Source organism: Polypterus senegalus, chromosome 7 (assembly GCF_016835505.1).
Source record: "Polypterus senegalus isolate Bchr_013 chromosome 7, ASM1683550v1, whole genome shotgun sequence".
Taxonomy (NCBI): Eukaryota; Metazoa; Chordata; class Cladistia; order Polypteriformes; family Polypteridae; genus Polypterus; species Polypterus senegalus.
In genome coordinates this window covers 17,946,692-17,960,524 of record NC_053160.1, presented here as the reverse complement: position 1 = coordinate 17,960,524, position 13,833 = coordinate 17,946,692, and the positions used below count along the sequence as shown (strand labels likewise).

Genomic DNA, 13,833 nt, shown 5'->3' with positions numbered 1-13,833 from the left:
AATATCCGAGAAAGTCTAGGGGAGACCAGTCCCGATTTTTTCCCCTGCTAATTTTCTTCCGATATCAAAAACGCGTTTTTAAAAATCGGCATTTTTCTTCACAATCCCTCCGTTTTACGTGTAGTTGAATGACGGTCTTTTTTATTGCGGGGGTCAGGGAAAAAACGTTTTCTATACACATTTTTTGTTTTCAAAAAAAAAAAATAATAATTTAACTTACATGTCAGAATCTATTAGCGTTAACTCCCCCAACCCCAAACAGACCGCAACGGGACAGGGTGTTTAAAATATTCGACTTCATTTTTAGCTTAACACTTGTATAATTGGTTTCAAATAGCTGCGGTGGCCTCGCGCCCTGCTTGGGGTTTGTTTACTCATTTGCGCCCTGTGTTGGCTTGGATTGGCTCCAGCAGACCCCCGTGACCCTGTAGTTGGGATATAGCGGGTTGGATAATGGATGGACGGATGGTTTCAAATGGGCACACACGTACGTGTAAGGTGCTGTCTCTTGTGGGAGGGCGCAATATAATCCACAATGAGCTCTATAGTGCACGATGTTACAGTGATCAGCACTGCTGTTTCGGCTCCTGTCCGGCATAAGGCTGAAATTTGTGTAACTAACTTGTCTGTGTGAATCAATTAAAAGCATGAACAATTAAAAGAAGAAGTGCTTCATTGCAAAACGGTAAATAACGCGAATTGCCCCTACAGGAATACTTTATTCAGCCGATGACCTGTTTCTCCAAGTCACACCCACTTTCGTTTATAGTTGCCAAAGTTCCTCCGGCTGTTGAATGACATTCGCGGGCGTGTCTGCCGAGGGAATAAAAGATGCTGTTGCCCTGATTTAGGCCTCCCTCCAAGATCTGGCAGCATCCGATCTACAGCACAGCACACTTGTCTTTATTAATTTATAAACTAATTCTACACTTAAAATATCGCAATGCCTCTCACATTCGAGCTGTGTCCTGGCAGAATGATTGGCGGGGATCACCCCTGCTTCATTATTGCTGAAATAGGGCAGAATCACCAGGGCGACATTGAGATCGCCAAGAAAATGATCCGGATGGCGAAGGTAAGGAAATCAATGTTGCTACTAAAGAATACATCAAAGTACGGTTTAGTGAAAGTATGAGGTAACCAGCGCGCGCATACATATATGTATATTTAAGTAATTTTTTCAAAGCTTAAAAAGGTCTCTCGCTAAACCATGCACTGCACTACTTGCTTAAAACTACTAGTTTTAATTTTCTGGGGGTCTCCCGTTACTGTCAAGACTCTACCGTTAATTTAAAACAATAAATCTGGATAGGGTTTTTCTTTTATTGAGATTCGTGTCATTTTTATCCTTAATACGGACTAACACAATTTTACAGTTTTAGGTTGACATTGAAAAAGTCAAACTAGGTTGCACGTTTCTGGGGGTCCACAATCTCATAGTGAGCCATTAAAATACAGTTAATCTGCGTTATTGGCATGAGCGGAGTTTTCACGTTTAGGAATTGGAGAGAAGAACAACTGATAATAGCATATAGAGTCTCGGCTGTACCGCTACATTTTTACATCACAGCTCATGCAAAAATAATTAAGTCTCATTAATACGAGTGGCATAGTATTAGTCCCACGGTCCAAAGGTCCATTGGCACGTCTGCGTATTCGCCCTGTCCAGGGTTTGATCTTGCCTTGCGGCCGGTCTGTAATAAGTAAGTGGGTTAGGAAATGACACATTAAACCAACAATACAAATGCCGATATTTTAGTGCCAGAAAACTTCGTTTATTTAAGTTTGTTTTCTGCTTATTGTAATAGCGGCAAAATAAACACTTTGTCTAACAATTTGCAGGCACGTAACTTTCCGATGTATTCGGGGACTTAATCAACGGATTAGAAAGTTGGAGCGTGTTCTGTTATTTGTGTTATTCAAGAGACAGATTAATTTGTGACAGAGTTGCTCAAACCTAAACGCCACCGTTTGTGGAAGTGCCGGGCACACGCGCACGATACCTTCAATGGCCAATCAAACCCCTTTCATAAAAAAGTTATTTTAAAAGACATTACAATTTCAAAAAATTAAATAAGACTCCCTTTTTCCTTCGCTTTTGGGTGGGGAGAGGGGAAAAAAAAAAGCCCCCGAGACCAGTCCGCCTCCCTATAGTCTTTAGGCTGATCCTCCTGACGACCCACTCCGACGTTCCGTCCACACGAAAAACCTCATTCTCCTTCCAAGAGTAAAGCTGAAACACAATAAGACAGGAAGCGTCTTAACGCCCAAATCAGAGCCGCCAGCTCCCGATCGACTCGGCACACAGAATTTTAATACATATAGCCGGCAGCTTCTTGATTCCTCAAGGGAAACCGCACCAGATTCAGCATCCCGGACCATTTGATCACGATCCTCAGTAAAACAAATGTATGTTGCTGGCTCCACTGCCACTTCTAAAACGTCGTGGAATAGTTTTCGGTCTTTTCGTGCCTATAATCAACATCAATCTGGCAACCTCCCAGTCCCCTTTTTTCATTTCTTAGCACACTCATCAATCCGATTCCCACCAAATTAAATAGTTTCAACACACGTGATAAATACCCAAACAATTAAATACAATTATGAACAGGTGAATTCAATTAAACAAGTGCTCAATCTGCAAAACTACAAAGTGCAATCAATACTACTCACAATAAAACATACCTTAAAAATAAAATAAAAAAAACCCTCGGTGCATTAAGATACTGTGACACACAATCGTAATTCGTTCATTATTGACATATTTACGTTAGTTATGACCGTAAAAACACTCAAGGAAGAAAAATAGCCCTTATTTGAGACTCGTTTTAGTAATATATTGCATTATTTAGACCCCTTCACTACTCCTCTAAACTCTGCCCGTGGTTATTGGGCTTGTAAATAGACGAATAAATTCAGGCACATTTTGGCACCCGGTGTAACTGAGATGTATGTTTCCTCTGGTGCTGCCAATTTCCAAAAGTTAAACTTTCAAATTCTCGTTATAAACAAAGCCCTACCTGCAGCTTCCAGACAGGCGCCGGGTACTCCATTTCCTCTTATCCAAGTTGTCTTCTTTTTTTGTATAATGGACATTTTTGCTATTGATGTGTTGTCGCTACCATCTACCCAACAATCGTTTTTATAACGCTGCCTCTGATCCTCTTAGAAAGCGTCGCCCCGCCCATCGGTTAATAACTCCACCTTCGTGTTCAATTTCTTTCTTTATTTATTTGCTTGTTTGTTTCCTCTTCGTGCCTTTCTATTTCAAGTGGCATGTCACAACAGCATTAAATGTGTTGCTCTACCCACTTTTCTTTAAAATTGAATTACCACGGGCTTTGAGACTTAACTGTTCTGGAATGTCCATTTAATTTGGTCTGATTTGGCAGTGATTTATGGTACAATGCCTGTAAGAAAAGGTCAGATGCCAAAATTTCAATGTTCCAGTCTATGTGAGACTTATGTAGGACATAAAAGATGCATAATATTCCTTTTTTTTCCAGAGTACCTGCGTCTGTCGCACTGGGTCCCGCGGGGAGAGACGTGGTGGAGCTTGACCATGATTCCTCTTTTCTGAGCATGATTAAAATGCAGTTTTGAAATATCCGTCTTTGACGTTAACCCAAGGGATAAACTCATTTCCAGGAAGACATAAAAATCACCATCGCTTCATCACGAAACCCCTCTAGTCAGTAAGACTGTTTCCCCCTATTTTGAGAATTGTCCCCAATCTACAAAACTAAACCTACTAAGTACTGATATACACACATCATAGATGAAGCTTCAAAAAAGAAACACTGTTCTCTTATAGTACAGGTAAGGTGGGATCAAAAGCTGCTGTCATACGGCCCGCCAATCCCGACTATTCTGACTGCTAACCAATTATACGGAAACTTCAAGATCAGTGGGCGGAGCAATGACAGGTGGCTGTTGTAGTGTACAGTATGTTGATTACGGTTTAATGAGGCATCCATCAAGCATTTTGAGGTGGAGAAAATGCAGAGGGTATGGAAGCCTTTACAATAGGAAGACAATTGTAATGAAAACCACATTCCTTATTTTTATAAAATTTCTATTTTTGCCAAAACCTCCCTTCATTTTTCACCCATGGCCGTGCACTCTTAAAAATAAAGGTGCCGGAGTGGTTCTTCAGAGTGATGTCATAGACCAGGGGTGGGCAATGTCGTTCCTGGACAGCCGCAGTGGCTGCAGGTTTTTGTTCCAACCCAGTTTCTTATTGAGAAAACAATTATTGCTGATGAAACACTAATTGCTTAAGTGACATTTTGATGCTTCATTTTAGTGGTCTCGCTTGTTAAGGTTCCCCACCTTCGACTGCTTATTTCAATCTTAAAGAGCTGCATTCATTGTTTTAATGGCTCCTTATAATAAAATGTAAATACAAAGCAGCCAGCAGTTCTCCATCCAGTTTATTTTTATTTACATCTGTGTGTGTTCACCATGCACTGGTTGATTTAATAAAACATGTAAGAGAAAATATGACAGACTAAAAATGATCTTTTTAGGCTTCAAATCATTTGGATGCTTTCCTTGGAGAGTAAAAAAATCTATGATATAAGAACCTTACATTGCAGACTAACAAGCCATAAAATTAAATAAGGTGCGAGTTTGGTTGGAATGAAAGTCTGTAGCCAATCCGGCTCTCCAGGACCAACATTAAAAAAAAAATCCTTACATTTATATAGCGCTTTTTCCACTACTCAAAGCGCTCAACAATTGCAGGTTAAGGACCCAGCACAGCCTCTTTTGGCATTTACGGGATTCGAATCGACAACCTTCCGATTGCCAGTGCAAATCCCGAGCTTCAGAGCCACCACTTCCCTGCGTTTGGGGAACCATTTTGGTTACCAACAGACCCCTCCACAGCAGGTTCTAGATAAAACCTTCATTTATTCAGATCAATAATAGGCTCCATGCAGTAAACAACCATGATTGGATGGTAACAGATTTGTGAAATACCAATGGGTCACGATTGCAAAAAGACTCTTGATGCACGCAAAACACAGACTAAATTAAGTTTTTCCATGTCCTCCCAATAGGGAACCTATATACCATACATTAAGCATTTCCTTTTTTCAAGTTTTTCAAAGAGTATGCAAGAAATCTTCCCAGAATGAAATGGTGTTTTGTCAAGCAACAGTTCTATGTGGTTCGAAGAACCCAGTAAAGAAGTATAACGTGACAATAAAGAACAATTTCGGGTTTCCCCCGAAAAATGGGACGGATAATCTGGCATCCCTGACTTCATCAGGTTAGGTTTGCTTCTGTCCGTACAAATACGAAATATATGTAAAATATATTTTTACATAGGATATACAGAGGCGCTTTAAAAAAAAAATACATCTATCCATGTTGTGGTACATTTAACTGAATTATTAGGAACACGCAAAGGTTGAGCAAAAATCATGAAGGCAATCGAACGTTGTTGTGCCATGGCAGACACACAGACACACACACACACACACACACACATCAGTCCTTAAGCTTTATGCCAGACACAGGTGTCGGGTCTTTAGATTGAACTGGTCGCTGATTTCGTCATGTTTGCTCCAGTCTTTTTCTCATCCGCACCCTGTTGCATATTGTGCGTCTTATTTGTGCCCGGGCGATCCCCTTCATCTAATCGAGGATTTCTGAAAAACCTTGATATTTCGGTTTGTTTTGCTATGTCAGAAATAGTCCCTCAAAATAAGAAACTATCTCTTGGTGTTTGTCGAATATACTCAATTGCTTAATTGGATAAGGATCCGTTAACTGTCTAATGACTACAACCAATCAGGTTACAACTACACCATATATAGCAACGCCCTATTTATTTATTTATTGACAATTCAGTAAAGCGATGGGGTTTTACATAGCACTTCGAAAACGAAGGAAAGATAAAGCAATAAACGCCTAATCAATTACAATATTTAACGGATATTTACTTGTTTTGCAAGCTGTAACTGAAAATAGGTAGTTTCAAATAAATTGTATCTAAATAGCTTTTTAATTCTTTTCGCATTTTACTTTTATTTTGCCCTATGGGAGGGCTCTTGGTGCTGAATCCATTTCAAGCTTGCTTACCTGCCTTGCCGTGCTGTCACAACAGACACTGTATGATCATTACAAAATACAGTATGCATTGAGAAGGGTTCGGTCTGGCAGACATAGACATGTGTTTTCTAGAAAGAAAGCCTTCAGCTGGTGTTTCTGCTGCTCTCTCATTCTTGATCAACTGACCGCACGTTTTGATAAGATGATTTCCAATGAGATGGAAGTTTTGTGTTTGTTTGCTCCCTTCTGGTAAGAAAGCTCTAGTACTTTAAAAGATATACAGTGATATACCTGATCAATTACTTGAAAGATGACTTTTACCCTAATCAGTGCGGTAATACTCGCCATATCCAATGACACTCACTCATTTTTGTTGCGTCGGACGAGGTGACTTGAGTGTTTAACGAGCTGTTAAATCGCATCAAGACACTTTAATTTTCATGAGTATTCGACAGAAAGAGGACATTTATGGTTAGTTTTTGAAAAACAACTAGGCTTCAAGCGAGGCCGAATAGCTTGAATCAAAACTCCATTTAAAGATAGAGTGAAAAATTAATAGGAGGGCTCACATTACTGTAAATTTAGGAGAATTAGTAAAATAATCTGTTGTGATTCCTACAAATAAACGTTGTATGTTTTTATAACTACACAGCTATTTAAATGACTCATGATGTAAATAAAGATTGCATGTCATGTCCCTCAGCCAAACAGAAGTTCTTACTTAGAAATAGTACAGAAAATCCCCTTGTTTCTAATAAAGAACTGTCTAAGAGAGAGAGAGAGATTGGGAGCAGGCGCTGATCCACCGCATTGCCACACCCACCACACAACAAACCAACTCAGGATCCAGATTAGGACCCGAACGCATGCAACGGGTGACACCACACTAGTTCAGATGTGTCAAAAAATTAAACTGACACCCTTGCGCACTTATGTTTTATTACTTTAATGTCACACATACTTATAAAAAACTACATTTTCTCTTTACGCTAATAAAGTTCTCTTTGTTCGGATGTAATGCGCGCAACACCTACTGCGTAAGCCGATGGCTGTCTATCTGCATGAAACAACTCGGTCCTCCGATGGACCAATTTTGTTAACATGAGGCACACTTAATCACCTAAGAAATTTGTCACGCCAGTTCAATTTTCGTTCAGATATCTCGAACGGATCGCGCAGTAGGAAGTTTTTAAAAACTTCCCATTGAAAAACCTCTGCGAATTTGCGAGCCCGTACATCTTACAAAGAAGAAACATTCTTCAGCTGCAAATGAGTTGTTTCAGATTTACCTAGAGAAGTTTGCTTGAACTTGTAGATTTTGTGAATCTTCCCGTTTTTCTCGACTGACAGCAGCAAGTGCACTTGGAGTCGGGCAGGACGCACACGCACGCAAGCAGTTTGCCCCGCGGCTCCTTTCTCCTGCTGCCTTAGGCAAGTTAACTAAAAAAGAGTAAGAAATGTCAGTTTTCTGGAAACAAAAGGAAGGGGAAAGCACAATGTTATCTGCAGATTATTATTTTTAAGAACCAACGTTTTCAGCCTGCAGCTATATGGTGTTTGAACAAATGAATAATGCGGGAAAGGCGGAGCCTCCCTGACTAATACAAACAGAGGACAGATTTAGAAATTGACGGGGATTGAGATCGGGGGAGGTTATGGGTGGGGGGATTTCATACAATTAATCAGTTCGTTTCTAAGTTCTGATTTGTTTATATAATTGTAAGTAATTACTGAGTTTTAGATAGATAGATAGATAAGATACGTTATTAGCTAATATTAATAGCTAGATGGGGAATCATCTCAGTTCCTTTTTTCCGTTCATAGGTTAATATTGATTCTGATTTTATGCTAGTTCTGGTCATTTTATATTCATATATTTTCCAGTCAGTCATTGTCCTAACACAAGGGCACGGGGTCTGCAAGAGCCAATCCCAGACATCACAGGGCGCAAGGCAGGAACAAACCCCGGGCAGTGCGCCAGCCCTGCACCACAGGGCACACACACACACACACCAAGCACACACTACGGACAATTTAGAATCGCCAATGCATCTAACCTGCATGTCTTTGGGAGGAAGCCGACGCAGATACGGGGAGACATGCAAACTCCACGTAGAGAGGACCCGGTAAGCGAACCCAGGATAGCAATAACAAACTGCAGTTCATTAAAAATCTGAAAATTCTATAAAAGGAATCCGGTGATAGAATTTTATGTCTAGCAACTGAAAATGAGAACTCATATAAGGTTCACACAGCAAAGTGATCAATTGGAACACAAATTATAAGGCAGTGCAGCAAGCTTTATGCCTTTGACCCTGATCTACCAACGAAGAAGAATACACAGTAGGTGTCCTATAATGATGTAATCAGGACATCAGTTGGTCCAAACCCTCAACATGTCTCCTCATGACTTAGATGTGTCACTTGTTTTCATTCTGTCATCATTGTTCCCAGAGGCAAAATAAATTGATTCTCATTCTGTAATAACTCAATTACTCTGACCGTGTTTGAACAGGTAAATGTTTGTCAGATATTCTTCTAGAAACACATATACGTGCATATGTAGTACCGTAAAAACCTTTCTAACTGCTGACACTGCTATTCTTGTACTGCTGGGTTTTGCCTCAGTTTTCGATACTGTATAGCTCATGTGATTCTTATACCTTGCATTGAACACCTTACTGTATAGGCGTCCAAGGTAATGCCCTTAAAGGGTTTCTATCCTATTTAAGCAACAGACGTTTATCTATTCACCTGGGCGAGTTTTCATTTTCATGAGCTCCTCTTACTGGTGGGGTTCCTCGGGGTTTTATTCTTTGGCCAGTTCTCTTTTGGAGATATATGCTGCCTTCAGGCTTTATTGTCAGGAAGTATAGCTTCTCTTTTCATTGCTATGCTGATGATTCTCAAAGCTATATGCCACTAAAAACAATGCAGAGGAAGACCATACAGTCTCTCCATGATATTAATTGATATTTAAACCTGGATGGCATTGAACTTTCTTTTACTCATTGACAACAAAACTAAGTATGTGTTGTTTGGATGCCCATAAATATTTAGTGCCCCTGATGTTGTTCTCACCATACATCATAAATCTTCAGTTACGAACTTAGGTGGGATTTTTGACAACTCTTTCAAACTTGACAAACACGTAAACTCTTTGGTTAAATGTAGTTTGTTTTTTTTTCCAGCATGGACTTTTAACTAAGGTAAAGGCTTTGCTTTTCTTTATTGATTTTTAAAAAGCCATTCGTGCTTTTATAACATCACACCTGGATTATTGGAGCTCTCTGTATTAAGGTATTGATCAGGCATTGTTATGATGCCTCCAAGTAGTCCAGAACGTTGCTACTCACCTATTGTCAGGCTCTCGCAAACATGACCCCGTCTTACTTATACTGATTGTGTTTCACTGGCCTCCGGTTTTCTACAGAATTGATTTTAAAACCTAGTCACTTGCTTTTAAATGTTTGAAAGGAATGGCCTCTCTTATTTTTTGGGGCTCCTTTACGGTTACACGCCAATGAGAGAACTGCAGTTTTATACCAGATACTCTTAGGCCTTGTTCACACGGGCGTTAAAATCGAGCGTTTTTTTGCGTTCGTAGAGTCCGGTGAGCGCAGATCAAGCGCCGAGTGTTTTCTACACGTAGGAGTCAATGAGAGTGTTCACACGGGCTTTGGTGACGTGCGTTTGTCCGGCTGCGCGTTTATAAGGCATCAAAAAAACGTTACATGCAGCTTTTTCTTGGCGTTCAAAACCCAACGAACGCAAGGAAACCGCTTCTAGTTAGTTTTCTGCGCGTTTAGACATTTCAGTGCATAACACCGGTGTAAGCGCACACTCGACTACTGTTTCCTTACCTCAAAGTGACAAGTAGTCTCTCTTCGGGGCTAACACCAAGTCGCATATTGGTTGATCGGCGTGCAATGTGGCATTGCACCAGCTGCAGCAGACAATCGAAAGTGGAAACCGACATCCGACAGTAATTAAAAAACTTGCGCGGAAATTTTCGCATTTCTTCATAAAGCACAAAAAAACTTCCTTTAACCCGACGTTGTGCAGTCAGAGGATGAACCCAGTAGCGGCGGCGATTTTTTCTCTCCCTACGTCGCCGTATTACGAGTATTTTTAAAACAAGAAGATTAATATCTAACATAGCAAAATGGTCCATATTGAAAGGAGGCACCTCAAATAAAACGACAAGGGCTTTCATATCCAGTTCCCGACACTGCCTCCACAGGTTAACACACAAACTACAATTTGGGCTGCAGGCTGGCGTTAGACAGAGACAAACGAACGCCGGTGTAGAAGTCAATCGATCGCCACCACAAAATGCAACATAAATGTCTAGGACGTTCAGAGCAAGTTCGTTTATCCAAAAACTTAACGCCCGTGTGAACAAGGCCTAAGTGATACCTAGGTCAAGGCTGAAGCAAAGGGGGGATTGGGTTTTTGAGGTGGTTCATCCCTCTCTTATTACATTAAGTCTGCCCAGGTATTAATTACTTTTAGGTCATTGTTAAAGTCATTTCTTTTTGCTGTCCATTGACCCTGCCAGAGGTCAAATATTATGTTTGTATATGTTGGTTCAGGTACATTCATGTTTATGCGTGTGTATGTGTGGATATTTTGTGTATATCTTTTGTGTTGTAAAAGGTGCTATATAGCGCCCGACCCGGCACAGACTTACTCACGAGGCACGTGTAAAACAAATAGGCTTTTTATTTTTCTTCGCCCGTGGGCGCACGTCTTCCCCGTGTCCCACAGGCCCAACACAGTCCCAAAACACTTTATACAGAGCTCAAACAACCCTTCCTGGCACCACCACTCCTCCCTGGCAACTTCGCCCTCTTCCTCCCGATTCTGGCCTTGAATAAAGGGAGGCTGGCCCATTTTATAGCCCACCCGGAAGTGTTCCAGGTGCTTGACCAGCTGGTTCTGATTGGGGCTGATAACTCGTCCATCCGGGTTGTTGGATCTCGGCAGCACCAACTAGCGGCCACCCCATCTCCCAACCAGGCTGTGGAGGACTCCATGTCCCATGGAGCCACGTGGGAGACTGGGAAGCGAACAACGGCCAGGGAGGCTGCCACCAAGCGTCCCGGAGGATGTATTGAGCTGTCCATGGTGGCTCCCCCGGAACATGTGCAGCAGAGGTGTCCCGGCCGGGCATGGGACCTGGCTGTCCGTCACAGTGTACAGTTTGTCATGATTATCAGCTGCCATACCACATGCACTTCAGAACTGGTCATCCACCTGAAGCTGAGCATGTTCAGGCCAGGCCACTACTTGGATGGAAACCATCTAGGAAATGCTTGGGTTGCTGTCGGAAGAGGTGTTTGTGTGGTCAACAGGGGGCGCTTACCCTATGGTCTGAATGTGGATCCCAATGCCCCATTACAGTGATGGGGACACTGTGCTGTAAATATGGTGCTGTCCTTCAAATGAGATGTAATAAAGAAAACAAGGTGCTGACTGTCTGTGGTCATAAAAGATCCCTGGGCATCTTTCATAATGAGTAGAGAGAGAGATTAGGAGCATGCACTGATACAGCGCATTGCCGCACCCACCACACGACTAACCAACTCAGGATCCAGATTCTAATTGTCCAGGCTAAATTGGATACCAGAGCCTAGTCATTCTGGCCCCCTAACCATCCCCTGTCTTTATTTGACTATCTCTCTCACCAGTTCAACACCTAATAACTAATGTGTGGTGAGTGTACTGGCTTAGAAATGGCTGCAATTGCATTAGTGGTTTTTGAAGTGGCTCCCCACTCACTGAAGCACTTTGAGTAGTGACAAAAGCAATATTTAAACATAATGAATTATTATTATTGTGGTTTTGTAATCCGTATGTGTATTTTAATTGGTTTAATCATCTTATCTTGTACACCACTTTGGTTCTGTCTAGACTGTTTTAAATGTGTTTTATAAACAAAGTTTGACTTGAGTTGACTTGACTCAACTATTGCAGAACTACAGAACATTTCTTTTAAGGACAAAGTCATAAGAGCATTAAAGCTCCAGCACCTCTTAAAGAGCATCTGATTGCTCACTAAAGCTGCACACCAGCCATTTACATATAATAATAGCTCCACAAGAATTTGCATTGTTAGTTACACATTACTAGAATTACATCTTAAGCCTCATTGTCGCCTTTATGATTGATACTTTTTCTAATTCCATTGACAATACAAAAAAGACGGTGAAATAACCAGTTGCCAATACCTTGAAGATTTTGACACTTATCAATTATTATGCACTGAGATTATTCTAATAATTCTAATAATGCAGTTGTTGCTTAAAGGTAAATAGCATTGAACACTTGGTCCAGCTGCCCCAATTTATATTTAAATTAGATTAGATTAACATAATGAAGTCCGCACCCTTTTTGACTATGCCATTGAAATTGACATGGTTGGAGAATCTGTCCCACCAAATTCCTTGGTTGCCGCCGGAGGGGGGCTGCAGGGATCAGTGATTCTTACTTTGTGGGAGTTCCATTTGTCCTAGAAGTGCCTCCAATGGGTTATGCACTAGCACTGGAAGTGCTCCCAGGTCAAAGATAAAAGAAGCTGCTTGATTTCATCCAGGCAAGTTGGAGACAGGTGGAAAATAGACAAAGTTTGCCACAAGAAGTGAAAGGAGAGGGAAAAGAAAATAATATATGCGTTTATGTTACTTTCAAGACCTTTTTAAGGTATTTGTGTAATGAACCTTTTATTTATGGGTGGCATGGTGGCACAGTGGGTAGCACTGCTGCCTTGCAGTTAGGAGACCTGGGTTCGCTTCCCGGGTGGAGTCAGCATGTTCTCCCCGTGTCTGCCTGGGTTTCCTCCCACAGTCCAATGACGATTCTAAATTGTCCCTAGTGTGTGCCCTGCAGTGAGTTGGTGCCCTGCCTGGGGTTTGTTTCCTGCCTTGCGCCCTGTGTTGGCTGGGATTGGCTCCAGCAGACCCCCATGAGCCTGTAGTTAGGATATAGCGGGTTGGGTAATGAATGGACGGATAAACTTATATCTGAAACCAGAAGTTGTGTCTGGGGTTTGGGGTGCTGCAATGCCCATTGGTAAATCTTAATTTGTGATTTGGAACCTTTAATTGCTTCTTCCTTCTTAATAGACCACAAATAACACAAGGAACCAATGGCTCATAAGCTAACTTGGTCGAATTTTTACACTTGTGTGGGTTTATTATAAGTGTCTGTTTAGATAAAACATTTAAAAAGAAATCAGAGTGGAAAAAATGTGAAGGCTAATAAAACTGTAGCAACCTGTAAATTATTTGCTTTTTGAACATGTATGTAGTATTCAAACTCTATGTCCTATGATGACCTTATTTTCTCCTTTCATACTTTTTATTGTGTAGACCTTAAGAAAATGTCTAAAATCCCATGCACTTGCCACTGTGTGGTCAGGTACTTCAGGTCTTCCTCACCCCTTCCCTTCAACATCTGTAACCTCTGGCAATTCAACAGAGTAAAGAAACAGACAAGAGTTCAGTTACACATTTAATTATTTATTATTGATGCAAATGCCCAAAAATATTAAAAGAAGTAGAATAATATGCGAATATTGGTAAATCATACCATTACAACCTAAGAAGCAGTGCATCTAGCATCCGTAGGTGACTTTCAGCTTATCTCGACTATCTTCAGTCAGGATTGCTTTGCTATCACATGGCCTTTGAATGGAGTATTGAAAAAGGCCACAGACTGGTCTCAATATGGCTGCCGAGATTGGGTTGTCTTCATCATGGTCTTCTTTTC

General features: G+C 41.1%; 1 protein-coding gene across 1 annotated transcript in view; it reads left to right on the top strand.

Moving 5' to 3' along the window:
• Positions 1 to 838: 838 nt before the first annotated feature.
• Positions 839 to 13,833, top strand: part of LOC120532357 (sialic acid synthase-like) — a 29,255-nt gene continuing 16,260 nt past the window's right edge. Inside the window, exon 1 of the mRNA XM_039758273.1 lies at positions 839 to 1,075. Within this exon, the coding sequence (XP_039614207.1) occupies positions 944 to 1,075 (132 nt within the window). The 5' untranslated portion in view covers positions 839 to 943. The remainder of the gene's footprint in view (positions 1,076 to 13,833) is intronic.